General features: G+C 53.9%; 2 protein-coding genes across 7 annotated transcripts in view; one reads left to right on the plus strand and one right to left on the minus strand.

The window, feature by feature from the left end:
* The first annotated feature begins 872 nt into the window (after nucleotides 1-872).
* The window catches only part of b3gat3 (beta-1,3-glucuronyltransferase 3 (glucuronosyltransferase I)), a 201,486-nt gene continuing 176,462 nt past the window's right edge, over nucleotides 873-25,896 (plus strand). For 5 of the 6 annotated variants that reach the window (XM_070868078.1, XM_070868079.1, XM_070868077.1 and 2 more), the window contains exons 1-5: nucleotides 873-1,152; nucleotides 2,187-2,376; nucleotides 5,349-5,679; nucleotides 8,838-9,128; nucleotides 10,933-12,323. In XM_070868078.1, coding sequence (XP_070724179.1) covers nucleotides 1,083-1,152; nucleotides 2,187-2,376; nucleotides 5,349-5,679; nucleotides 8,838-9,128; nucleotides 10,933-11,031 — 981 coding nt within the window. In that variant the 5' untranslated portion in view covers nucleotides 873-1,082 and the 3' untranslated portion in view covers nucleotides 11,032-12,323. The remainder of the gene's footprint in view (nucleotides 1,153-2,186; nucleotides 2,377-5,348; nucleotides 5,680-8,837; nucleotides 9,129-10,932; nucleotides 12,324-25,896) is intronic. The other variant, XM_070868081.1, reaches the window with a different exon arrangement.
* LOC139239392 (transcriptional-regulating factor 1-like) overlaps nucleotides 25,038-25,896 on the minus strand; it is a 48,996-nt gene continuing 48,137 nt past the window's right edge. Inside the window, exon 14 of the mRNA XM_070868075.1 lies at nucleotides 25,038-25,759. Within this exon, the coding sequence (XP_070724176.1) occupies nucleotides 25,468-25,759 (292 nt within the window). The 3' untranslated portion in view covers nucleotides 25,038-25,467. The remainder of the gene's footprint in view (nucleotides 25,760-25,896) is intronic.

Raw genomic sequence — 25,896 nt, forward strand, 5'->3', positions numbered from 1 at the left:
GGGGTGGGGTACTGAGGTCGTGAGGGGAGGCCCCGGCCTGATCAGCAAACCGGGCCTCGGGATCCGGCCCCCCCCCCTCCCCCTCAGTCCCCCCCCCTCCCCCTCAGTCCCCCCCCCCTCCCCCTCAGTCCCCCCCCCCTCCCCCTCAGTCCCCCCCCCTCCCCCTCAGTCCCCCCCCCTCCCCCTCAGTCCCCCCCCTCCCCCTCAGTCCCCTCCCCTCCCCCTCAGTCCCCCCCCTCCCCCTCAGTCCCCCCCTCCCCCTCAGTCCCCCCCCCTCCCCCTCAGTCCCCCCCCCTCAGTCCCTCCCCCTCAGTCTCCCCCTCCCACTCAGCCCCCCTCCCCCTCCCCCTCCCCCTCCCCTCCCCCTCAGTCCCCCCCCTCCCCCTCAGTCCCCCCCTCCCCCTCAGTCCCCCCCCTCCCCCTCAGTCCCCCCCTCCCCCTCAGTCCCCCCTCCCCCTCAGTCCCCCCTCCCCCTCAGTCCCCCCCTCCCCTCTTAGTCCCCCCCCTCCCCCCTCAGTCCCCCCCCTCCCCCTCAGTCCCCCCCCCTCAGTTCCCTCCCCTCCCCCTCAGTCCCCCCCCTCCCCCTCAGTCTCCCCCTCAGTTCCCCCCCCTCCCCTCAGTTCCCCCCCCCTCCCCCTCAGTTCCCCCCCCCTCCCCCTCAGTTCCCCCCCCTCCCCCTCAGTTTCCCCCCCCTCCCCCTCAATTTCCCCCCCCCTCCCCCTCAATTTCCCCCCCCCTCCCCCTCAATTTCCCCCCCCTCCCCCTCAATTTCCCCCCCCCTCCCCCTCAGTTTCCCCCCCTCCCCCTCACTCCCCGCTCGTTGCCCACTCCTGTAATGATGCCCGTCAGTGAGCCCAGTTTGTGGCGGGCTCTGTGCCCCTGTGGGTTTGCAGCACAAGCTGCATGAACTGAAATCCCTGCGGGTCAGGTAGCAGCTGTGGGGCGAGGGAGCGAGCCAGCGTTTGGGCTGTGTGACCCGGCAGACCATTACTGACTGTTCCCACAGCGCCGGCAGCCAATCGCCAGCATCATCTTTCAACGGTCCATTTGTGGCTTTGGTGGATCCAGTCAGTGCTGGGTTAATGGATCCCACTTGGGTCACTGCAGCCAGGAGTCCCTCTGATCTGGACCCAGCGACTGCCGCCGTGTGTGGTACGTCCGAGGGTGAAAGGGCTGTCCTGTGAGGAGAGATTGAGCAGACTGGGCCGATATTCTCTGGAGTTTAGAAGAATGAGAGGTGATCCCATTGAAACACACACAATACTTACAGGGCTTGACAGGGTAGATGCAGGGAGGGTGTTTCCCCCCCGGGGCTGGGGAGTCTAGAACCAGGGCTCACAGTCTCAGGATAAGGGCTCGGCCATTTAGGACTGAGATGAGGAGGAATTTCTTCACTCAGAGGGGGGTAAATCTTTGGAATTCTCTGCCCCAGAGGGCTGTGGGGGCTCAGTCGTTGCAGATCAAGACACAGATCGATAGATTTTTGGATATTAAGTGAATCGAGCGATATGGGGACAGTGCAGGCAAGTGGAGTTGAGGTAGAAGATCAGAGGGGTTGAGGGTGAGAGAGAGAACTTGAGGGAGAGGGAAGGCTTCATAGAAGAATTAAGACACAGAAGGAGGCCATTTCAGCCCATCATGTCTGCCCTGGCCAACAAAGAGCCACCTGGCCTAATCCCACTTTCCCGCTCTGGGTCCGTAGCCCTGTAGGTTGTGACACTTCAGGTGCACATCCAGGTACTGTTTAAATGTGGTGAGGGTTTCTGCCTCTACCACCCTTTCAGGCAGTGAGTTCCGCCCCAGACCCCCACCACCCTCTGGGTGAAGACATTTTTCCTCATCTCCCCATTAATCCTTCTATCAATTACTTTAAATCTGTGCCCCCTGGTTGTTGACCCCTCTGCCAAGGGAAACAGGTCCTTCCTATCCACTCTATCCAGGCCCCTCATCATTTTATACACCTCAATTAGGTCTCCCCTCAGCCTCCTCTGTTCCAAAGAAAACAACCCCAGCCTATCCAATCTGTCCTCATAGCCAAAATTCCCCAGTCCTGGCAACATCCTGGTAAATCTCTGCTTGAGGGAGAGGGTGGACTTGCTGTGTCAAAGCAAGGCAGGTCTGTTGAACCGAATGAGCACGTGTTTAAATCCTTCTGGTGTGTTTATTTATTTATGGCTTGCCCGCAGGCCAGCCGTGTGACTGCACGCCGCAGATGAAGTTGGCCAATGAGGCGGCTCGGCAGAAGGACCAGAAGATGCTGCACCTGCAGGCCGAGGTGAAGAAGCTACAGCGGCAGCTGAGGGCAGAGGAGACGGCAGTGGCAGGGAACGGGCAGCCCCTGCCCACCATTTATGCCATCACACCGACGTACGCCAGGTACGGCGCGGTGCCCAGCCCAACTACCGGCGCAGGTGGGCTGTCGAAGGATGGACCGGGCCCTTCCTGGAGTTTGCACCGCCAGCCTCCTGCACTGAAACTGTCCTCTCTCATCCCATCGCCCCTGCTCTTCTCCATACCCTTCAATACCTCCCTTCATGCTTTTATAAGAACATAAGAAATAGGAGCAGGAGTAGGCCATACGGCCCCTCGAGCCTGCTCCACCATTTAATACGATCATGGCTGATCCGGTGATGGACTCGATCCACTTCCCCGCCCGCTCCCCTTATCACCTTATTTAAGAAACTGTCTATTTCTGTCTTAAATATATTCAATGTCCCAGCTTCCACAGCGAATTCCACAGATTTACAACCCTCTGAGAGAAGAAATTCCTCCTCATCTCAGTTTTAAATGGGCGGCCCCTTATTCTAAGACCATGCCCCCTAGTTCTAGTCTCCCCCATCAGTGGGAACATCCTCTCTACATCCACCTTGTCAAGCCCCCTCATAATCTGATACGTTTCGATAAGATCACCTCTCATTCTTCTGAATTCCAATGAGTAGAGGCCCAACCTCCTCAACCTTTCCTCATAAGTCAACCCCCTCATCTCCGGAATCAACCGAGTGAACCTTCTCTGAACTGCCTCCAAAGTATATCCTTTCGTAAATACGGAGACCAAAACTGCACGCAGTATTCCAGGTGTGGCCTCACCAATACCCTGTATAACTGGAGCAAGACTTCCCTGCTTTTATACTCCATCCCCCTTTGCAATAAAGGTCAGGATACCATTGGCCTTCCTGATCACTTGCTGTACCTGCATACTAACCTTTTGTGTTTCATGCACAAGTACCCCCAGGTCCCACTGTACTGCAGCACTTGCAATCTTTCTCCATTTAAATAATAACTTAAAGATTATTCCCTCAGTAAGCACTCGGGAGGCATGCAATATTGTGATAACCGGTTAGCGATGAAACATTGAACTTGCCCCCAATGGGCCCCCCAAGCTGTGTGGCAGCACACCGGTCTGCCGGGCCTGCGACAGGCTTTTCCAATGTTCAACAAACCGTGAATGGGCGGTTAAAGGGGCAACGTAGCCAACAGCAAATTAGGGGTAACATTGGTTGCCTCTTTCCCAATCTCAGTGCGAATTCTCAGTTCACGCCCCCCTTGTTTCTGACCAGTGGACATAATCTTTTACTGCTTGCCCTCTCAACCCATCCTCTGATTGTGAACTGTCCTATTAAATCCTTTCCCATAACCTCTGCTCCCGAACCCTCAGTTTTTTTGATTTGACAATCCATTGAAGATTTCAACATTTGAAGTAAATTTCCATTTATTTTTTCCAACAGATGCTTTGACCTCTCTTGTCACAGTTTCAGCTGTGGCTCAGTGGGCAGCATGCTCTCCTCTGAGTCAGAAGGTCAAGGGTTCACGTCCCACTCCATGGACGTCCCACTCCAAAAAATCTAGGCTGACGCTCCCAGTGCAGTACTGAGGAAGTGCCGCACTGTCGGAGGGGCAGTACTGAGGGAGTGCCGCACTGTCGGAGGGGCAGTACTGAGGGAGCGCCACACTGTCGGAGGGGCAGTGCTTAGGGAGTGCCGCACTGTCGGAGGGGCAGTACTGAGGGAGTGCCGCACTGTCGGAGGGGCAGTACTGAGGAAGTGCCGCACTGTCGGAGGGGCAGTACTGAGGGAGCACCGCACTGTTGGAGGGGCAGTACTGAGGGAGTGCTGCACTGTTGGAGGGGCGGTACTGAGGGAGTGCCACACTGTCGGAGGGGCAGTACTGAGGGAGCCCCGCACTGTCGGAGGGGCAGTACTGAGGAAGTGCCGCACTGTCGGAGGGGCAGTACTGAGGGAGCCCCGCACTGTCGGAGGGGCAGTACTGAGGGAGCGCTGCACTGTCGGAGGGGCAGTACTGAGGGAGTGCCGCACTGTCGGAGGGGCAGTACTGAGGGAGTGCCGCACTGTCGGAGGGGCGGTACTGAGGGAGCGCCGCACTGTCGGAGGGGCGGTACTGAGGGAGCGCCGCACTGTCAGAGGGGCAGTACTGAAGGAGCTGCCGCACTGTCGGAGGGGCGGTACTGAGGGAGTGTCGGAGGGGCGGTACTGAGGGAGCCCCGCACTGTCGGAGGGGCGGTACTGAGGGAACACCCGCACTGTCGGAGGGGCAGTACTGAGGGAGTGTCGGAGGGGCGGTACTGAGGGAGCGCTGCACTGTCGGAGGGGCAGTACTGAGGGAGTGTCGGAGGGGCGGTTCTGAGGGAACGCCGCATTGTCGTAGGGGCGGTACTGAGGGAGCGCTGCACTGTCGGAGGGACGTTACTGAGGGAGCGCCGCAGTGTCGGAGGGGCAGTACTGAGGGAGCGTCGGAGGGGCGGTTCTGAGGGAGTGCCGCACTGTCGGAGGGACGTTACTGAGGGAGCGCCGCAGTGTCGGAGGGGCAGTACTGAGGGAGCGTCGGAGGGGCGGTACTGAGGGAGTGCCGCACTGTCGGGGGGACGGTACTGAGGGAGCGCCGCACTGTCGGAGGGGCCGTCTCTCGGATGAGACATTAAACCGAGGCCCCGTCTGCCCTCTCGGGTGGATGTAAAAGATCCCGGGGCCACTATTGGAAGAAGAGCAGGGGAGTTCTCCCCGGTGTCCTGGGGCCAATATTTAACCCTTGACCAACATCACTAAAACAGATGATCTGGGTCATTATCACATCGCTGTGTGTGGGAGCTTGCTGTGCGCAAATTGGTGTTTCCCACATTACAACAGCGACCACGCTCCAAAAATACTTCACTGGCTGTGAAGTGCTTTGGGACGTCCGGTGATCGTGAAAGGTGATATAGAAGTTGCCAGTCTTTCTCTTTTCCCCCCACCAATCGTTGCTAAAGCCCCTGGTGATGTTTCTGTATTGACCTTCGGCCCCCCCCATCCCCGGCCGTCAGTAATCCTCTCCTTCCTCCCTCCCCCTCTCGGCAGGTTGGTGCAGAAAGCCGAGCTGGTGCGCCTCTCCCATACCTTCCTCCACCTGAAGAGGTTCCACTGGATCGTGGTGGAAGATGCCGCCGAGCGCTCCAAGCTGGTGGCGGAGCTTCTGGCGCAGAGCGGCCTGTCGTACACGCACCTCAACGCGCCCACCCCCACCATCTACAAGCTGCGGCAGAACGACCCCAACTGGCTGAAGCCTCGCGGGGTGGAGCAGCGCAACCTGGGCATCCAGTGGCTGCGGGACAACCGGGAGCTCAGCGAGGAGGCCATCGTCTACTTTGCCGACGACGATAACACCTACAGCCTGAAAGTCTTTGATGAGGTGGGACCAAGGTTCCGCTGTCAACCGCTGCTCGCGCTTCTGTTACGCCTTTAACCCAGTGAAATGTCCCAAGGTGCTTCACAGGAACGTAAATCAGACAACATTTTACACTGAGGCACATAGAGAGATATTAGGACAGGTGGTCAAAGGGATAGGTCTTACAGGAGGAGAGAGAGAGAGAGAGAGGTTTAGGGAGGGAATTCCAGAGCTTGGGGCCCAGGCAGCTGAAGGCACGGCCACCGCTGGTGGAGCGATAAAAATCAGGGGATACGCAAGAGGCCAGAACTGGAGGAGGTTACAGAGATAGGGAGGGGTGTAGGAGGCTGGAGGGGGTTACAGAGATAGGGAGGGGTGTAGGGGCTGGAGGGGGTTACAGAGATAGGGAGGGGAGTAGGGCTGGAGGGGGTTACAGAGATAGGGAGGGGTGTAGGGGCTGGAGGAGGTTACAGAGATAGGGAGGGGAGTAGGGCTGGAGGAGATTATAGAGATAGGGAGAGGTGCAGGAGGCTGGAGGAGGTTACAAAGATAGGGAGGGGTGTAGGGGCTGGAGGAGGTTAGAGATAGGGAGGGGTGTAGGGACTGGAGCGGGTTACAGAGATAGGGGTGTAGGGGCTGGGACGGGTTACAGAGATAGGGAGGGGTGTAGGGGCTGGAGCGGGTTACAGAGATAGGGAGGGATGTAGGGGCTGGAGAAGGTTACAGAGATAGGGAGGGGTGTAGGGGCTGGAGGAGGTTACAGAGATAGGGAGGGGTGTAGGGGCTGGAGCGGGTTACAGAGATAGGGAGGGGTGTAGGGGCTGGAGGAGGTTACAGAGATAGGGAGGGGTGTAGGGGCTGGAGGAGATTACAGAGATAGGGAGGGATGTAGGGGCTGGAGGGGGTTACAGAGATAGGGAGGAGTGTAGGGGCTGGAGGAGGTTACAGAGATAGGGAGGGGTGTAGGGGCTGGAGCGGGTTACAGAGCTAGGGAGGGATGTAGGGGCTGGGACGGGTTACAGAGATAGGGAGGGGTGTAGGGGCTGGAGCGGGTTACAGAGATAGGAAGGGGTGTAGGGGCTGGAGGGGGTTACAGAGATAGGGAGGGGTGTAGGGGCTGGAGGGGGTTACAGAGATAGGGAGGGATGTCGGGGCTGGAGGATGTTACAGAGATAGGGAGGGGTGTAGGGGCTGGAGGAGGTTACAGAGATAGGGAGGGGTGTAGAGGCTGGAGGGGGTTACAGAGATAGGGAGGGGTGTAGGGGCTGGAGGAGGTTACAGAGATAGGGAGGGGTGTAGAGGCTGGAGGGGGTTACAGAGATAGGGAGGGGTGTAGGGGCTGGAGGAGGTTACAGAGATAGGGAGGGGTGTAGAGGCTGGAGGAGGTTACAGAGATAGGGAGGGGTGTAGGGGCTGGAGGGGGTTACAGAGATAGGGAGGGGTGTAGGGGCTGGAGGGGGTTACAGAGATAGGGAGGGGTGTAGGGGCTGGAGGGGGTTACAGAGATAGGGAGGGGTGTAGGGGCTGGAGGAGGTTACAGAGATAGGGAGGGTGCTGGGGCTGGAGGAGATTACAGAGATAGGGAGGGGTGTAGGGGCTGGAGGGGGTTACAGAGATAGGGAGAGGTGTAGGGGCTGGAGGGGGTTACAGAGATAGGGAGGGGCGAGGGCCATGGAGGGATTTGAACACCATGATGAGAATTTTAAAATCGAGGCGTTGCCGGTCCGGGAGCCAGTGTCGGTCAGCGAGCACAGGGGGAGATGGCGGACTTGGTGTGAGTTTGGACACGGGGCAGCAGTTTTGGATGAGGTGATGTTTACTGGTGGTGCAAGGCCGGAGGCCGGCTCGGCGGGCTCTGGAACAGTCGAGCCTGGGAGGAACTAAGAATGTGGTGGGGTGGGGGCGGTGTCCGTACCCTCCTTTGGGCAGTGGCTGGCATGTTGCATTCCTTAAAGTGATCAAGGAGGGGGTCGGGTGATGGAGGGGGAGGAGGAGGTTGTGGCAGGTTGGTGCCAGCAGCTCCTCACTCGCCGAGTTCCCGACCCCTCATTCTGGGAGGGAACCGAAGGGCATTCCCTCCGCACGGAGGGAGAGAGTCGACGGCCCTCCTGCTGCCATCACTTGCCTCCTATCGACTGGTGTGGACTGTGGATGGGAGAAGGACACCTCCTGTCCTGTTGGCTGGGTCTTGAGGGTGGCTCAGGACGTGGGGAGAAAATAAGGACCTTCATATAATTGTCTTACCTATAAGCGAGCCACTCTTTCTTCCTGCTGCCAATACACGAACCCTGTGCTCCGATCCAACCTGAGAAGTGTCACAGAGGGGCAGCTAGTATTAACTCGTGGACGGGCCAGTTACTGAATTTGATGGTGTGATGGGGGCTGATTGAACACACGGTGCTTTTGTTAAACTCTCATTTCAGCGGTCCAGTTTCCTCGGTGTTGGACAGCGTAACTATGTTAAGCCAGGCGTCCCGTCCCCCCCCCCAAAAGGAGACACTCTACGCTGGCAGCCTAAATATCGGGTGCCCCGATGTCAGTGGTGTGATTGGACGACTGAACACCCATGGCGCTGGTAATGCTGCCGCCTCGTGATATGGCTCAGTTCCTGCTGAGATACGGTGCACGAATCGAGCTGCGTTGCTGCACACCGACCCTGCCGCTTACAGCGGGCGTGTTCGCGGGAACGTCGCTTGCCCGCTGCCCGAGGCGGCCGGTATATATAATAGGAGTGGCGATATTTAATAGTGCTCGACTATAAACCAGGACGCTCCTCTGTGAAGCGACCTTCTGCCCCAGTCGTTTCCAGCTCCGCTCCCAGCCGCAGCTTTATTTAAAAAGGCCGTGTTTGTTCGCGACACCGAAAGCTCTGATTGGTGCAGACTGGAAGCCCCTCCCCACTTCGAGGGGCTTAGTGAGGCTCCGAAACGGTCGTTGATCCCTGAGGTGGTGTCTTGCATGTGTTTGTTGCATTCCGTGCACCTTTACGAGGTGTGAGCTGGTGACTGAGCACAGCCGTTACATGGAGAGCTTACGACGCAATAACCGGTAGCTTTAAAACGGACGCTAATGCGACTGGATCGTGGGCGTCGCTTTATGGTTGCGATAAGTGACTGCTGGTTTTAAACGTGGGCATTTTAAGTGACTATAAACCCTTCTGTTCTGTGTCTCACCTCCTGCAGATGCGTTGGACCAAACGTGTGTCGGTTTGGCCAGTGGGCCTGGTCGGCGGTTTGCGCTTCGAGCGGCCGCTGGTGGAGAATGGTAAGGTGGTCGGCTTCTACACTGCCTGGAAACCCAACCGTCCCTTCCCCATGGACATGGCGGGGTTCGCTGTGGCCTTGCAGCTGCTGCTGGCCAACCGCGAGGCCAGGTTCGACATCAATGCGGAGCGGGGCTACCTGGAGAGCAGCCTGCTGCAGTCGCTGGTCTCCATCGAGGAGCTGGAGCCCAAGGCGGACAACTGTAACACGGTAAATAGGAGGATCGCCACGCCGTCAGCGTAGGCTGGTAGAGAACCAGGGGCTTGGGGGGGTAACTAAATCATCTAAACCTCTTCCATAGGTCTCATGCTGTTCCTAACTCTTCGTATCAAATTAATTCATCTAATCATAGAATGGTCCAGCACAGGAGGATCCCATTGGGCCCCTCGAGCCCGTGCTGTGCCGGCTCTGTGACAGAGCGATCCAATCAGTCCCACTCCCCCCTGCTCTTTCCCCACAGCCCCGGCACATTTCTCCTGTCCCAGTATTGATCCAATTCCCGGTTTGAAAGTCACGATTGAACCTGCTCCCACCGCCCTTTCAGGCAGCGCGTTCCCGATCACAACAACTCGCTGCGTAAAAACATTCTCCTCGTCTCCCCCTCTGGTTCCATCGCCGATTATCGTCAATCCGTGTCCCTCTGGTTACCGGCCCTCCTGCCCCCGGGAACAGTCTCTCCTGATTTACTCTCAAACCCCCTCATAATTTTGAACAACTCTATTAAATCTCCCCTTAAACTTCTCTGCTCCAAGGAGAACAACCCCGGCTTCTCCAGTCTCCCCACAGGACCAAAGTCCTTGGTACCATTCTAGTAAATTATATTGCTCTTCACTGGCTTGTTGTATGCAGGCCGGGGAGCGGGGGGAGCAATGTGGCGGGGTACCACTCCAGGGGAGCAGCATGTGCTGGAGCAGGAGAGCAACGACAGTGAAAAGGGATGTCACCAAGGTCCAGCTCGGTGATTGGAGCGTGGGCAGGTACATCAGGAGCGGCGAGAGATTGTAGAGGGACGTGATCGGGGCCCAGGAGAGACGCGAGTTTAGGGCCCAGAAGGTGCAAGGGCCCAGGGGCAGCACGGGCCCAGCCCACACTGCGATGTGTGTGCGCACTGGGTCCGTGCAGCAGAGCAGGTCTCCAGTCGTCCTGGTTAACCCTTGCCACTGGACCGAGACCTCGCTCTGTCAAGCCCGTGTGGTGGCTGGTGTGTAACGGCCACCCCACGTTAAATAATCCACCCACAGGCATCTTCCACCCTTCAGGATGTAGTTCAGGATCCGGAATATTAGGTCCTTCATTGAAACAACTTTTTGACGTGGAAGCAAGTCATCCTCAATTCGAGGGACTGCCTATGATGATGATATGCATAAATATAATCCATATTATATGTGTAAATATAATCCATATTATATGTGTAAATATAATCCATATTATATGTGTAAATATAATCCATATTATATGTGTAAATATAACCCATATCATATTATGGCGGTCCCTGGAGCAGCGTGGTGATATACCACGGCAAGGTACAGCACGAGCCGGTGCAGGAGGGCGACGGCAGCGAAGGGGGAAACTGGGTTGGATGTCATCAAGATCCAGCTCGGTGATTGGAGCGTGGGCAGGTACAGCATGAGTTCAGGGCCCAGGGGCAGCACGGGCCCAGCCCACACTGCGATATGTGAGCGCACTGGGTCCGTGCAGCAGAGCTGGTCTCCAGTCCTGGTTAACCCTTGCCACTGGACCGAGACCTCGCTCTGTCAAGCCCGTGTGGTGGCACCCCACATTAAAACAATCCACACACAGGCATCTTCCACCCTTCAGGATGTAGTTGGGATCTGGAATATTAGGTGGTTCTTTGGAACGCCTGTGAACGCATCCCTTTTTGGTGCAGAAGCAAGTCACCCTCGCTTCGAGGGGCCGGCTATGATGATGATATATAAAGTTAAATGTTTGCCCGCATCCGGTGACTGCCGCCGGCACTGATGGCTGTTTACTTTCTATTCCTGTCTGTGCCCAGGTTCTGGTGTGGCACACCCGCAGTGAGAAGCCCAAGATGAAGCAGGAGGACGCGCTGCTCAAGGACGGCAAAGGATCGGACGTCCGCATCGAGGTGTAAGGACGGACGGGACCGGGAGAGACGGGAAGCAGACCCTCGCTCAGCAGGCCACCCGTGTGCCGGGTGGGGAGGGGGAGCGCGATGGCGTGCATGCTGTGTGCAGCAAGGAACATTCAGTCCTGTTTTGAGCAGTGTCTGTAACAGGAGCGAGCAATGGGGTTTAGCAGGAGCGGAGGTTCTAGCCATTACACCAGGTACAACGCCCAAAGGCAAAGGATCTTCGAAACCAAACGTCTTCATCGTACATCTTTTCATATTCCTAAAGCCGGTGGGGTCTGTACTCATTGGAGTTTAGAAGAATGAGAGGTGATCTTATTGAAACGTATAAGATTCTGAGGGGGCTGGACAGGGTAGATGCAGAGAGGATGTTTCCCCTCGTGGGGGATCTAGAACTAGGGGGCATAGTATCAGGATAAGGGGTCACCCATTTAAGATGGAGATGAGGAGGAATTTCTTACCTGAGGGTGGTGAATCTGTGGAATTCTCTGCCCCAGCGAGCTGTGGAGGCTGGGTCATTGAATATATTTAAGGCGGAGATAGACAGATTTTTGAACGATAAGGGAGTGAAGGGTTATGGGGAGCGGGCGGGGAAGTGGAACTGAGCCCAAGATCAGACCAGCCATGATTTTATTAAATGGCGGGGCAGGCTCGAATGGCCGACTCCTGCTCCTCTTATCTTAAAACCCCGGTTCCTTTTCAGCTTTGTGGTTAAAGCCAGCCCCAGACTTGTCTACTTGCCAGCTTGTAATGTTCCCCAACACGCACTGATGGGGCGTGTTCAAGGCCGAGGCGGATAGGTTTTTGGGACAGTGGGGGTAGTGCGGGAAGGGTGGATGAGGCAACGATCAGCCCATGATCTGATTGAATGGTGGGGCAGGCTCGCATGGCCGCCTCCTAATTCTTTTTGTCCTTGCGCTTGAGTCCACTCCACAAGACACAGTCGCCAGTAGTTCTGCGCCCAGGAGTCTCTGGGTCTTCTGCAGGGTGGCCTGTGCGAGATACCAGAATATCCGAGCTTGGGGCTAAAGTGCGACAGATCCGGGGGGGGGGGGGTGGGGGTGTGGAGCTTTATCCTGCGTCTAAACCCAGGCTCAATAACCGCACACCCAGTGCTTTCATTCCTCCACGTTGACCTACCTCGCGTCCAGAAATATTATGTTTAATGAGTTCTTTCTTTGTCTGACCCAGTTGCAGCGATTGGTCCTTTGATCACGGACGGCAGACGCTAGTGGAGAGTTAGGAGCTGTACACGCGAGATATTCAGAGACTGCTGCTATGATGGGGAGCTGCTGGTAATCACCTTCCCAGCTATATGTGTATAACACTAATCAGTTTACTAATACGAGCTGTGAACCGACTCCTCTAATTGTCGTTTATGAAAGGACGTGTCTGTCTGGGCTAAGTTTCAAGCACTCTAAATTCTGACCCTTCACCCCCAGTTTTACTACTTATTGCCTTTGGTACGTCCCGCTTCCTATTTGGTTACCTTGCGTCTTCCAGGGGCTTCCAATGGGGAGGGGGGGGGGGGGCGTCCACGAATCGCTGACATGGCTTCCGACGGGAACGTGATTCTTGAGGAGTTTCAGACCCGCCAGATCAGTTGCTCGCAGCCCTCTGATGTTTGACTGTTTGAAAGATAATATATTCAGTGTCTGTACCAGGGCAGTGGGCCAATTAGACGGGTCTTTCAAAGAGCCAGCAAATGCCCGATGGGCCAAGTGGCCTCCTGTGCTGCATTATTCTATGATTTTGAGATGTATTCCTTGTATTGGGTTATGGGGTTGTTTGGGCATTTGATTACGTTGTTTGTGCCGGTATTTTATCGGCATCGTGTGCAAGGAAATGGTGGATTTAGTCACCTTGTGCTGGAAGCATGACCTTGTGTCCACTCTGTGACTCTATGCTCAGAGGACGTTAAGTATGTGCAGAGCTGCAATAAAGAAAGCGCCACGCAGGACATCCCAAAACACTTTACAGCCAATCAGATGCTTTTTACAGTGTAGTCACTGTTGCAATGTGGGAAGCGTGGCGGCCATATTCTACTCCGCAAACTCCCGCACACAGCAGTGCGATAATGACCAGATCATCTGTTTTAGTGATGGTTGAGGGATAAATATTAGCCCCAGGACACCGGGGAGAACGCATAAGAACATAAGAAATAGGAGCAGGAGTCGGCCATTTGGCCCCTCGGGCCTGCTCCGCCATTTAATAAGATCGCGGCTGATCTGGTCATGGACTCAGCTCCACTTCCCTGCCCGCTCACCATGACTCTTTATTCTCTTATCGCTCAAAAATCAGTCAATCGCCACCTTAAATATATTCAATGACCCAGCCTCCACAGCTTTCTGGGGCAGAGAATTCCACAGATTTACAACCTTCTGAGAGAAGAAATTCCTCCTCATCTCAGTTTTAAATGGGCGGCCGCATTTTCTGAGACCATGTCCTGTAGTTTTAGTTTCCCCCATCAGTGGAAACATCCTCTCTGCATCCACCTCGTCGAGCCCCCTCACTATCTTATAAGTTTCAATAAGATCACCTCTCATTCTTCTGAACTCCAATGTGTATAGGCCCAACCTACTAAACCTATCTTCATAAGTCAACCCCCTCAGCTCCAGAATCAACCTAGTGAACCTTCTCTGGTCCACCTCAAATACAAGTATATCCTTCCTTAACTGCGGAGACCAAAACTGTACACAGTACTCCAGGTGTGGCCTTACCAATACCCTGTACAGTTGTAGCAGGACTTCTCTGCTTTTATACTCTATCCCACTTGCAATAAAGGCCAACATTCAATTCGCCTTCCTGATCACTTGCTGTACCTGCATACTCACTTTTTGTGTTTCATGCACAAGGGCCCCCAGGTCCCTCTGTACTGCAGCACTTTGTAATTTTTCTCCATTTAAATTATAATTTGCTTTTCTATTATTTCTGCTAAAGTGGATAACCTCACATTTTCCCACATTATACTCCATCTGCCAAATGTTTGCCCACTCACTTAGCCTGTCTATATCCATTTGCAGATTTTTTGTGTCCCCCTCACAACTTGCTTTCCCACCCATCTTTGTATCATCAGCAAACTTGGCTCCATTACACTCGGTCCCTTCATCCAAGTCATTAATATAGATTGTAAATAATTGAGGTCCCAGCACCGATCCCTGCGGTACCCCACTAGTTACTGTTTGCCAATCGGAAAATGATCCATTATTCCGACTGTTTTCTGTTAGTTAGCCAATCCTCTCTCCATGCTAATATATTACCCCCAACCCCGTGAACCTTTATCTTGTGCAGTAACCTCTTATGGGGCACCTTATCGAATGCTTTCTGGAAATCCAAATACACCACATCCACTGGTTCCCGCTTATCCACCCTGCTCGTTATATCCTCAAAAGATCTCCAGCAAATTTGTCAAACATGATTTCCCTTTCATAAAACCATGCTGACTCTGCTTGATTGAATCTTGCTTTTCCAAATGTCCCGCTACTGTTTCCTTAATAATGGACTCCAGCATTTTCCCAATGACAGATGTTAGGCTAACCGGTCTATAGTTTCCTGCTTTTTGTCTGCCTCCTTTTTTAAATAGGGGCATTACATTTGCGATTTTCCAATCCACTGGTACCACCCCAGAATCCAGGGAATTTTGGTAGATTACAACCAATGCATCCACTATCTCTGCAGCCACTTCTTCTAAGACCCTCGGATTAAGTTCCCCCCTCCCTATAGCTCCTTGATTATCCACTATCGGGATGTTTTTAGTGTCTCCTACCATGAAGACCGATACAAAATATTTGTTCAACGTCTCTGCCATTTGCTGTTCCCCATTATTAATTCCCCAGTCTCATCCTCTAGGGGACCAACATTTACTTTAGCCACTCTTTTCCTTTTTATGTACCTGTAGAAACTCTTACTGTTTTTATATTTTGTGCTAGTTTGCTTTCATAATCTTATCTTCCATCATTTTTTTTAGTCGTTCTTTTCAGGCAATTAAAAATTTCCCAATCCTCTGCCTCCCACTAGTCTTGTTTTCAATTTGATACCATCCCTTATTGCCTTAGTTAGCCACGGTTATCCCTTCTCTTGCAGCCTTTTCTCTCTCATTGGGATATATTTTGTTGCGAATTAATCTTGCCTCATTACACAGTACTAGATCTAAGCCTGCTCCCTGGTTGGTTCCGTAACGTACTGTTCAAGGAAACTATCCCGAATACACTATATGAACTCTTCCTCAAAGTTCCCCTGGCCAATTTGCTTTGTCCAATCAATATGAAGGTTAAAATCGCCCATAATTGCCATTCCTTTATTACAAGCCCCCACTATTTCTTGATTTATACCCCGTCCAACAGTGTGGCTACTGTTCGGGGGCCTATAGACTGCACCCACCAGTAACTTTTCCCCCCTTATTATTCCTTATCTCCACCCAAACTGATTCAACACCTTGATCTTCTGAGCCAATATCGTTTCTCACTAACGCACTGATCTCCTCCTTTATTAACAGTGCTACCCCACCTCCTTTTCCTGTCTGTCTGTCCTACCGAATTGTCAAATATCCCACAATATTTAGTTACCAGTCCTGGTCACCTTGCAACCAAGTCTCTATAATGCCTATCAGATCATACCCATTTGTGCCGTCAACTCATCTATTTTGTTACGAATGCTACGTGCATTTAGACAAAGAGCTTTTAAATTTGTTTTTTTACCATTTTTTCCTGCTTGTTTCCTCTGTCCTTCAAATTCACTTTCGACATTTTTGCTTTCTAATTCCAGCTTTACTTCTCTCCCTACTGAATCTATTCTCGGGCTCCCATCCCTCTGCCAAGCTAGTTTAAACCCTCCCCAACAGCGCTGGCAAACCCTCACCCCGCACCCCCACGCGAGAATATTGGTCCCGGCTCTGTTGAGCTACAACCTGTCCGGTTTGTACAGGTCCCACCCCCCCCAGAAGCGGTCCCAATGCCTCAGGAATCTAAAGACCTCCCTCCTGCACCATTACAGCCAATGAAGTGCTTTTTGAAGTGTAGTCACTGTTGCAATGTGGGAAACGTGGTGGCCAATTTCTGCATAGTAAGCTCCCACACACAGCGATGTGATAATGACCAGATCATCTGTTTTAGTGATGTTGGTCGAGGGATAAATATTGGCCCCAGGACACCGGGGAGAACTCCCCTGCTCTTCTTCCAATAGTGGCCCCGGGATCTTTTACATCCACCCGAGAGGGCAGACGGGGCCTCGGTTTAACGTTTCATCCGAAAGACGGCACCTCCGACAGTGCGGTGCTCCCTCAGTACTGCCCCTCCGACAGTGCAGCGCTCCCTCGGTACCGCCCCTCCGACAGTGCGGCGCTCCCTCGGTACCGCCCCTCCGACAGTGCGGCGCTCCCTCGGTACCGCCCCTCCGACAGTGCGGCGCTCCCTCAGTACTGCCCCTCCGACAGTGCGGCACTCCCTCAGTACCGCCCCTCCGGCAGTGCAGCGCTCCCTCAGTACCGCCCCTCCGACAGTGCGGCGCTCCCTCAGTACAGCCCCTCCGACAGTGCAGCGCTCCCTCGGTACCGCCCCTCCGACAGTGCGGCGCTCCCTCGGTGCCGCCCCTCCCTCGGTACCGCCCCTCCGGCAGCGCGTCGCTCCCTCGGTACCGCCCCTCCGACAGTGCGGCGCTCCCTCGGTGCCGCCCCTCCCTCGGTACCGCCCCTCCGGCAGCGCGGCGCTCCCTTGGTACCGCCCCTCCCTCGGTACCGCCCCTCCGGCAGCGCGGCGCTCCCTCGGTACCGCCCCTCCGGCAGCGCGCCCCTCCCTCGGTGCCGCACCTCCCTCGGTACCGCCCCTCCAGCAGCGCGGCGCTCCCTCGGTACCGCCCCTCCCTTGGTGCAGCCCCTCCGGCAGCGCGGCGCTCCCTCGGTACCGCCCCTCCCTCGGTGCAGCCCCTCCGGCAGTGCGGCGCTCCCTCGGTACCGCCCCTCCCTCGGTACCGCCCCTCCGGCAGCGCGGCGCTCCCTCGGTACCGCCCCTCCCTCGGTACCGCCCCTCCAGCAGCGCGGCGCTCCCTCGGTACCGCCCCTCCGGCACTCTCAGCACTGCCCGTCGGAGAGTTTGTGTTGAACGAAATGTGTTGCAACATCAGCCTCCAGCCAGTAGATGACACTAGGTTACTTCGTAATTGGTTTGTGGGCTATTGACTTCCAATGAGGTAAAAGAAAGGACCTGCGTTTATTGAGCACCTTTCATGTCCTCCGAACGTCCCAAAGCTTTTCACCGCCAATGAATTACTTTTGCAGTGTAGTCACTGTTTTATAGGCAAACACGGCAGCCAATTTATGTACAGCAATATCCCAGGAACAGAAGTGAGGTGAATATTCAATCTCTCTTTGCTGGTGTTGGATAAATATTGGCCAGGATGCTGAGGAGAACTCCCCTGCTCTTGGAAATAGTAGCCATGGGATCTTTTGCATCCCACGTTTAACGTCTCATCTAAAAGCGCAGCGCTCCAGTACTGAGAGTGTCGGACTAGATTACGTGCTCGGGTGCCTGGTGTGGGACTCGAACCCACGACCTGATTCGAGCACAGCACTGTATAAGGCCAAAGTGTAGCCAGGAGGTCTCATTGCTTGTGTTACTTGTGCAGCGTGGCGTTGGGGTTGTTGGTCCAGCCCCCACCCCTCTGATACCTGCCCCCACCCTTTGTACTACTGAGTAAATGTGTTACAGACTGGAGTTAGAGGCTTGGAGCCTCCCCCCCACCCCCCCCCCCAACTTCATAACCAGCACCATGCAGTGGGTTTATTGGTGAGTGAGTGACTGTTGTTTCAGGGGAAAGGAGATGGAGTTTGTCTTGTCACCTGTGCATGTATTTTCCTTACGGCATGTGTGAAAATAAACAGTTTTAAAAATTTAAGTGTGAGCGTGGCTCTGCACTTGCTCCAACAATGGACTGAAGAGATTTCCACTGTGTTCCCGGAGTGAGGAATGCCCCAAGTCCTGCTTCAAGCTGTAGGACGTGGGTACAAACCCGGTTACTGGAGTCCCTCGTATCGTCGGGTGGGGGAGTCTCCGCCTGAGGATGGTGCGTTCTGGGGAGCAGAGACGGACTAGGAATGAATCCAGAACCTGAAAAGGCCCCCCCCAAAAAAAACCAACTGCTTCAGCCCGAGGAGCACCGGGTGCCTGTGGATAAAGCTATGCTCTGGGCGCTGGGGAAAGAGGAGGCTGGAGACCAATGGATCTGTAGAGCCAGCGGTGTTTAACAGCCAGTAGGCATGAAGCTGGATTCATGTGCAGAGACTCTAGATAAGGCCACAGTTGGAGTACTGCGTGCAGTTCTGGTCACCACATTACAGGAAAAGAGGGCACAGAGGAGATTAACGAGGATGTTGCAGGGACTGGAGAATTTTAGCTGTGAGGAAAGACTGGATAGGCTGGGGTTTTCTTTGGAATAGAGGAGGCTGAGGGGAGACCTATTTGAAGTGTATAAAATTATGAGCTGCCTTGATAGAGTGGATAGGACGGACCTATTTCCCCTTCAAGACATCAACAACCAGGGGGCATAGATTTAAAGTAATTGGTAGGAGATTTAGAGGAGATTTGAGGAGAACCTTTTCACCCAGAGGGTGGTGGGGGTCTGGGGTAGAACTCACGGCCTGAAAGGGTGGTAGAGGCAGAAACCCTCACCACATTTAAACAGTACTTGGATGTGCACCTGAAGTGCCGTAACCTACAGGGCTACGGACCCAGAGCGGGAAAGTGGGATTAGGCTGGGTAGCTCTTGGTCGGCCGGCGCGGACACGATGGGCCGAATGGCCTCCTTCCACATTGTAAGTTTCTATGGTTCTATGACTCTGGGAGCTATTTGATTGTTGCATCAGTGTACCATCGCTGTATTAAAAAAAAATCATTACTAGCAAGGCCTACGTTCATCCAGAACGATCCGACTTACAACAACGAAGCAGGCCATTCTACCCCCCACCCACCCCCCTATCAGCATATCCTAATCCTTTCTCCCTCATATGTTTATCCAGCATTCCCTTTAAATGCATCTCCGCTATTCGCCTCAACCTGGGTGGGCTACAAATCTTGAGCGCTGAGCGACACATGCTAATTGCTCCTCCCTGCACCGAGCCCCATCGTGCAGGCTCCCAGGCTCACTCTTCCCCCCCCCCCCCCGAACGGGCCTCCGTTGTCTCCCTGACATGATGCGCAGGCTTTAAACTTGGGTCCTCCCTCACTGCTGCAGGATCCTGTCTTCCCTCTCCGATTCTACCCGACCTCTGGGCCTCTGCCTGTTTCTCCAGCAAAGTGCGTCAGGCGTGTGCGTAACCGTGCAGCGGCAGGTTGGGGCCATAAAAGGAGCATGGAGGCCCCGGGAGCGGCGTGGAGACATACTGCTTCAGGGAGCAGCGCGAGCTGGTGCAGGAGGGCGACGGCAGCAAAGAGTGATGTCATCAAGGTCCAGGTCGGTGATTGGAGCGTGGTCAGGTACAGCAGGAGCGGCGAGATCAGGACAAAGGAACGGCGAGAGATTGTAGAGGGACGAGATCAGGGCCCAGGGGCAGCACGGGCCCAGCCCACACTGCGATATATGTGCGCACTAGGTCCGTACAGCAGAGCAGGTCTCCAGTCGTCATGGTTAACCCTTGCCCCTGGACCCAGACCTAGCTCTGTCAAGCCCGTGTGGTGGCTGGTTTGCAACGGTCACCCCACGTTCAAAAAATCCACCCACAGGCATCTTCCACCCTTCAGGATGTAGTTCGAGACCTGGAGTATTAGGTCCTTCATTGAAACATCTGTGAACTCATCCTTTTTTGACGTGGAGGCAAGTCATCCTCATTTCGAGGGACCGCCTATGATGATGATGACGTACACGGGCTGTGAAGCAGTCGGCCGACTGGCTCCATATCAGTGATTGGCTGCACACGCACGGTTCAAATGCGATAGCCTGCAGGTAGTGTGCAGCTTTCTGTCCGGGTATAATGCCAAGTCAAACCAGAGTCACTCCTACCCCGTGCCCCCACTACTGCGCCATTTATCTTTTTATTTCGTTCACGGGATGTGGGTGTCGCTGGCAAGGCCGGCATTTATTGCCCATCCCTAAATGCCCTTGGGAAGGTGGTGGTGAGCCGCCTTGAACCGCTGCAGTTCCGTGTGGTGAAGGTGCTCCCACAGTGCTGTTAGGGAGGGAGTTCCAGGATTGTGACCCAGCGACGATGAAGGAACGGCCGATATATTTCCAAGTCGGGCTGGTGTGTGACTCGGAGGGGAACGTGGAGGTGGTGGTGTTCCCATGGACCTGCTGCCCTTGTCCGTCTAGGTGGTATAGAGGTCGCGGGTTTGGGAGGTGCTGCCGAAGAAGCCTTGGCGAGTTGCTGCAGTGCATCTTGTAGATGGTACACACTGCAGCCACGATGCGCCAGTGGTGGAGGGAGTGAGTGTTGAAGGTGGTGGATGGGGTGCCAATCAAACGGGCTGCTTTGTCCTGGATGGTGTTCAGCTTCTCGAGTGTTGTTGGAGCTGCACTCGTCCAGGCAAGTGGGGAGTGTTCCATCACACTCCTGGCTTGTGCCGTGTAGATGGTGGAAAGGCTTTGGGGAGTCAGGAGGTGAGACACTCGCCGCAGAATGCCCAGCCTCTGACCTGCTCTTGTTGCCACAGTATTTATGTCCAGTTAACTGGCTGGTCCAGTTAAGTTTCTGCTCAATGGTGACCCCCAGGATGTTGATGGTGGGGGATTCGCCGATGGTAATGCTGTTGTCTGAGCTCTCCATGAAGACTTGGAGCGGTTGTGAAATGAACGTTCTCCTTGGGCTTTTCTACTTGTTGAAAATTCGCCTGCTCTGAACACCCAGGACCAACCTTTCTGGACCCAGACCATCACATGATCTAAGCTTGTACCTGGGCTGTATCTCCCAGCTCTTGCATTAAGTGGGCAGCCCAGTTCTTGGCTGGACCTCTTGCACCCCTGGATCTGACAGGGCGCAGGCCTTCTAGATCCTCTTCCTTTCTGGCGGCCACAAGGTCGCACTGTATGGTGGTGCGTCTCGTGTAAAGGTGTCAGTCAATGCACCCGCATGCCGGGGTGGGGGGTGCTATCTGTCTGCTACCTCTTTGAGACTGACACCCCCTACCCGTTCTGACTTTGGAGGTTTGTGTCAATGTCGTGAGCTGGACCTTGCTTAACTTTCCCATCTGCCGGAAGCTGATTCTTTGCTGGATCCACACTTTCCAACCATACACATTTTCACAGGAGACGTTTGTTTTGACACCTCTAAATCTGCCGTGTCATCATTGACCTCTTCCGTTGATCCCGTTGACGGTTACTTTTAGCTGATTTGCGATTCTGAGGGTGAGCTGGTATCACAACTGTATGCAGCTTTGCTTTCTGTGGCTGGAAGGAACTCACCTTCGTTACGTGTGAAGATGACGATAAGGGAGTTGGGGGTCATGGGGAACGGGCGGGGAAGTGGAGTTGAGGCCAAGATCAGCCATGACATTGAATGGCGGAGCAGGCTTGAGGGGCCGAATGGTCGTCTACTCCTATTTCTTGTGTGTGTGGTGCATCAAACTAATGAGGACAGTGGGGAAACCATTCATTTAATTTCTCACAGCTTCGTCCTTTACTCAACTGAGGATGCTGCTGCTATCAGGCTGACCTCACGACGTTGCTTCGGAAGCTAGCAACGTCCGGAGCCTGCTCCGCCATTTAATCAGCTCAGTGCCGATCTGTACCTCAACTCCATTTACCTGCTGTTGCTCCACATCCCTTGATGCCTTTACCCAACAAAGATCTTTTGATTTCAGACTTGATAGGTCCATTTACCCCCGCCCCACCCCCAGCATCCAGAGCCTTTTGGTTATCTTGGTGTTGATACTCCTCCACATGGGTGTCCTCAGAGTCCTGGTGTGTGTTGGGGAGACCAGGCCCTCAAATCCACCACCAAGCTCATGGTCTACAGGGCTGTAGTGATACCCGCCCTCCATTATGGCTCAGAGACATGGACCATGTACAGTAGACACCTCAAGTCGCTGGAGAAATACCACCAACGGTGTCTCCGTAAAATCCTACAAATCCCCCGGGAGGACAGACGCACCAACGTTAGCGTCCTCGTCCAGGCCAACATCCCCAGCATCGAAGCACTGACCCACACTCAACCAGCTCCACTGGGCAGGGCCACATTGTCCACATGTCCCCCAGACACGAGGCTCCCAAAGCAAGCGCTCTACTCGGAACTCCTTCACGGTAAACGAGCCAAAGGTGGGCAGAGGAAACGTTACAAGGGACCACCCTCAAAGCCTCCCTGATAAAGTGCAACATCCCCACCGACACCTGGGAGTCCCTGGCCCAAAGACCAGACCGCCCTAAGTGGAGGAAGTGCATCCGGGAGGGCGCTGAGCACCTCGAGTCTCGTCGCCGAGAGTGTGCAGAAACCAAGCGCAGGCAGCGGAAGGAGCGTGCGGCAAACCAGTCCCACCCTCCCCTTCCCTCAACCACTGTCTGTCCCACCTGTGACAGGGACTGTGGCTCTCGTATTGGACTGTTCAGTCACCTAAGGACTCATGTTAAGAGTGGAAGCAAGTCTTCCTCGATTCCGAGGGACTGCCTATCATGATGAGGGTGAAATTGGCGATCTCGCCCGCATTTGCGTGAAAGAATCATAGAGTACAGCACAGAAGTTCGGCCCATCATGTCTGCGCCAATGTTCCCTTTAAGCTGCATGGCTGCACAGCGCTCTGGAGATCCCTGGCAGCCAGCTCACCGGTTTTAAAACAACAACAACTTGTATTTATATCGCACCTTTAATAGTGAAAGTCCCAAGGCGCTTCACAGGAGCATTGAGATAAAAAATTTGACACCGAGCCGCATAAGTAGAAATTACCGCAGGGCACCAAAAGCTGGGTCAAAGAGGTAGGTTTTAAGGAGCGACTTAAAGGAGGAGAGAGGCGGAGAGTTTTAGGGAGGGAGTTCCAGAGCTTGGGTCCCAGGCAACAGAAGGCACGGCCACTGATGGTGGAGAGATTATAATCAGGGATGCTCAAGAGGGCAGAATTAGAGGAGCGCAGACATCTCGAGGTGGGCGGGGCGGATGGTGCTGGTTGGCTTCGGTCTTCCCAATATTCAATTGGAGAACGTTTCTGCTTACCAAGAACTGGATGTTGGGAATCATAGAGTCATAGAAATTTACAGCACGGAAGGAGGCCATTTCGAGCCATCGTGTCCGTGCCGGCTGACCAAGAGCTGCCCAACATAATCCCACTTTCCAGCTCTCGGTCCGTAGCCCTGTAGGTTACAGCACTTCAGGTGCACATCCAAGTACTTTTTAAATGTGGTGAGGGTTTCTGCCTCTACCACCCTTTCAGGCAGTGAGTTCCAGACCCCCACCACCCTCTGGGTGAAGACATTTCCCCTCAAATCCCCTCTAAACCTCCCCCCAATTACTTTAAATCTATGTCCCCTGGTTATTGACCCCTCTGCCAAGGGAAACAGGTCCTTCCTATCCACTCTATCCAGGCCCCTCATCATTTTATACACCTCAATCAGGTCTCCCCTCAGCCTCCTCTGTTCCAAGGGAAACAACCCCAGCCTATCCAATCTTTCGCCACAGCCAAAATTCTCGAGTCCAGGCAACATGCTTGAAAATCTCCTCTGCACCCTCTCCAGTGCAATCACATCTTTCCTGTAATGTGGTGACCAGAACTGCACGCAGTACTCCAGCTGTGGCCTAACCAGTGTTTTATACAGTTCAAGCATAACCTCCCTGCTCTTGTATTCTATGCCTCGGCTTATAAAGGCAAGTATTCCGTATGTCTTCTTATCCACCTGGCCTGCTACCTTCAGGGACCTGTGGACCTGCACTCCCAGGTCCCTTTGTTCCTCCACACTTCTCAGTGTCCGTCCATTTAATGTGTATTCCCTTGCGTTGTCAGACCTCCCCAAATGCATTACCTCACACTTCTCCAGATTGAATTCCATTTGCCACTGTTCTGCCCACCTGACCAGTCCATTGATATCTTCCTGCAGTCCGCAGCTTTCTTCTCCATCATCAACCACATGGACAATTTTAGTGTCATCTGCAAACTTCTTAACCATGCCCCCAACATTCAAATCCAAGTCATTGATCTATAGCACAAAAAACAAGGTACCCAGCTCTGAGCCCGGTGGAACCCCACTGGAAACCACCTTCCAGTCGCAAGAACATCCATCAACCATTACCCTTTGCTTCCTGCCCCTGTGCCCTGGATCCCACGGACTTTTAATTTCTGACCATTCTGCCATGTGGGACCTTATCAAAAGCCTTGCTAACATCCATCTACACTACATCATACGCACCACCCTCATCAACCCTCCTGGTTACCTCCTCTCAAAATTCAATCGTTAGTGAGACACGATCTTCCCTTAACACATCCATGCTGACTGTCCTCGATTAATCCGTGTCTTTCTAAATTAAGATTTATCCTGTCCCTCAGGATTTTTCCCCACCACTGAGGTTTAGGCTGACTGGCCTGTAATTACTCGGTCTATCCCTTTCTCTCTTTTTAAACAAAGGTACCACATTAGCAGTCCTGCAGTCCTCCAGTCCTTTGGCACCACACCTGTAGCCAGAGAGGATTGGAAAATGATGGTCAGAGCCTCTGCAATTTTCTCTTTTGCTTCTTTTCGCCTGGGATACATTTCATCCGGGCCTGGGGATTTATCCACTTTCAAAGATGCTAAGCCACTTAATACCTCAGCTCCTGCGGAATTTTGAATGGGCCATGCAGCCCCCCCAAAAAATTAGAGGGAACGTTGATCTGCCCCGGCTCTTGCGAAGAGCGATCCAGTTAGTCCAACTTCCCCGCTCTTTCCCCGTATCCCTACAATTTTTTCTCCTTCGGGTACTTATCCAATCCCCTTTTGAAGGCTACGATTGAATCTGTATCCACCGCCCTTTCCGGCAGTGCCTTCCAAATCCTAACCACTCGTTGCGCAAAATGGGGTTTTTCCTCCTGAAGCCTCTGGTTCTTTTGCCAATCACCTTCAACCTGTGTCCCTCTGGTCGCCGACCCTACAGCCATTGGAAATAGTTTCTCTCTATTTACTCTTCTCAAAACCGCTTTGTGATTTTAAGCATGGGTCTTTATCAAATCTCCTCTGAGCCTGCTCTGCTCCAAGGAGAACAATCCCAGCTTCTCCAGTCTCTCCACGTAACAAGATATGCTACATCAATAAAAATTCAAAAAATTGATCATTTCAATATGAAGAGCTAACTGTGAGTGCGAAACAGTAAACTCGTTCGTCCCAGTAACGAAGCTCTGATAAAAGCGGTTCAGTTTCTATAGTACGTGAAACCAAATAGTCACGCTGCATAAATCAGGATGTGGGTCCCTACACGTACATATTTTTTAAGATCCAGAGAGTTTAAAGTCTTCACAGTTAGTGCTTCACAAAGAATTGTCTCGGTCCATTTCTTTGAGCGTGTTATATAAAAATATTTTGGCTCTTTTCCTTGGCAAGGTTGAGTTTGACGTCTTGGTGATACAGAGGGGGCAGACTGGTGCAGGTCATGGCCTCCGACATGGTGTCCAGCTGCTCCTGGATCTCCCTGTTGTCCCAGCTGGGGTAGGCAGCTGGGGTGGAGGAAGCTTTGGCCAGCGCTGCCCCTGTGTAGGTGACCGCAGGGTAAAGGCCGTCCTGCCCCCTGTGCTGCCAGTCGTCCTGTTGCCGGTGGATCTTCATGTGGGCGTTTCGACTCTTGATTTTGAAAAACATCCTGCAGGTTGGGGTTTTTCAGGTTTGAGGGAGGGGAGAAAAATCATTTTAAAAATGGTTAGTCAAATCTCTTGTGGTGTTGCTTGAATCGTACGGTGAAGGCATGGTGTCAGTTGGTGACTGTGTGTGCACTTGTAT

This window comes from Pristiophorus japonicus, chromosome 27 (assembly GCF_044704955.1).
Source record: "Pristiophorus japonicus isolate sPriJap1 chromosome 27, sPriJap1.hap1, whole genome shotgun sequence".
NCBI lineage: Eukaryota > Metazoa > Chordata > Chondrichthyes > Pristiophoridae > Pristiophorus > Pristiophorus japonicus.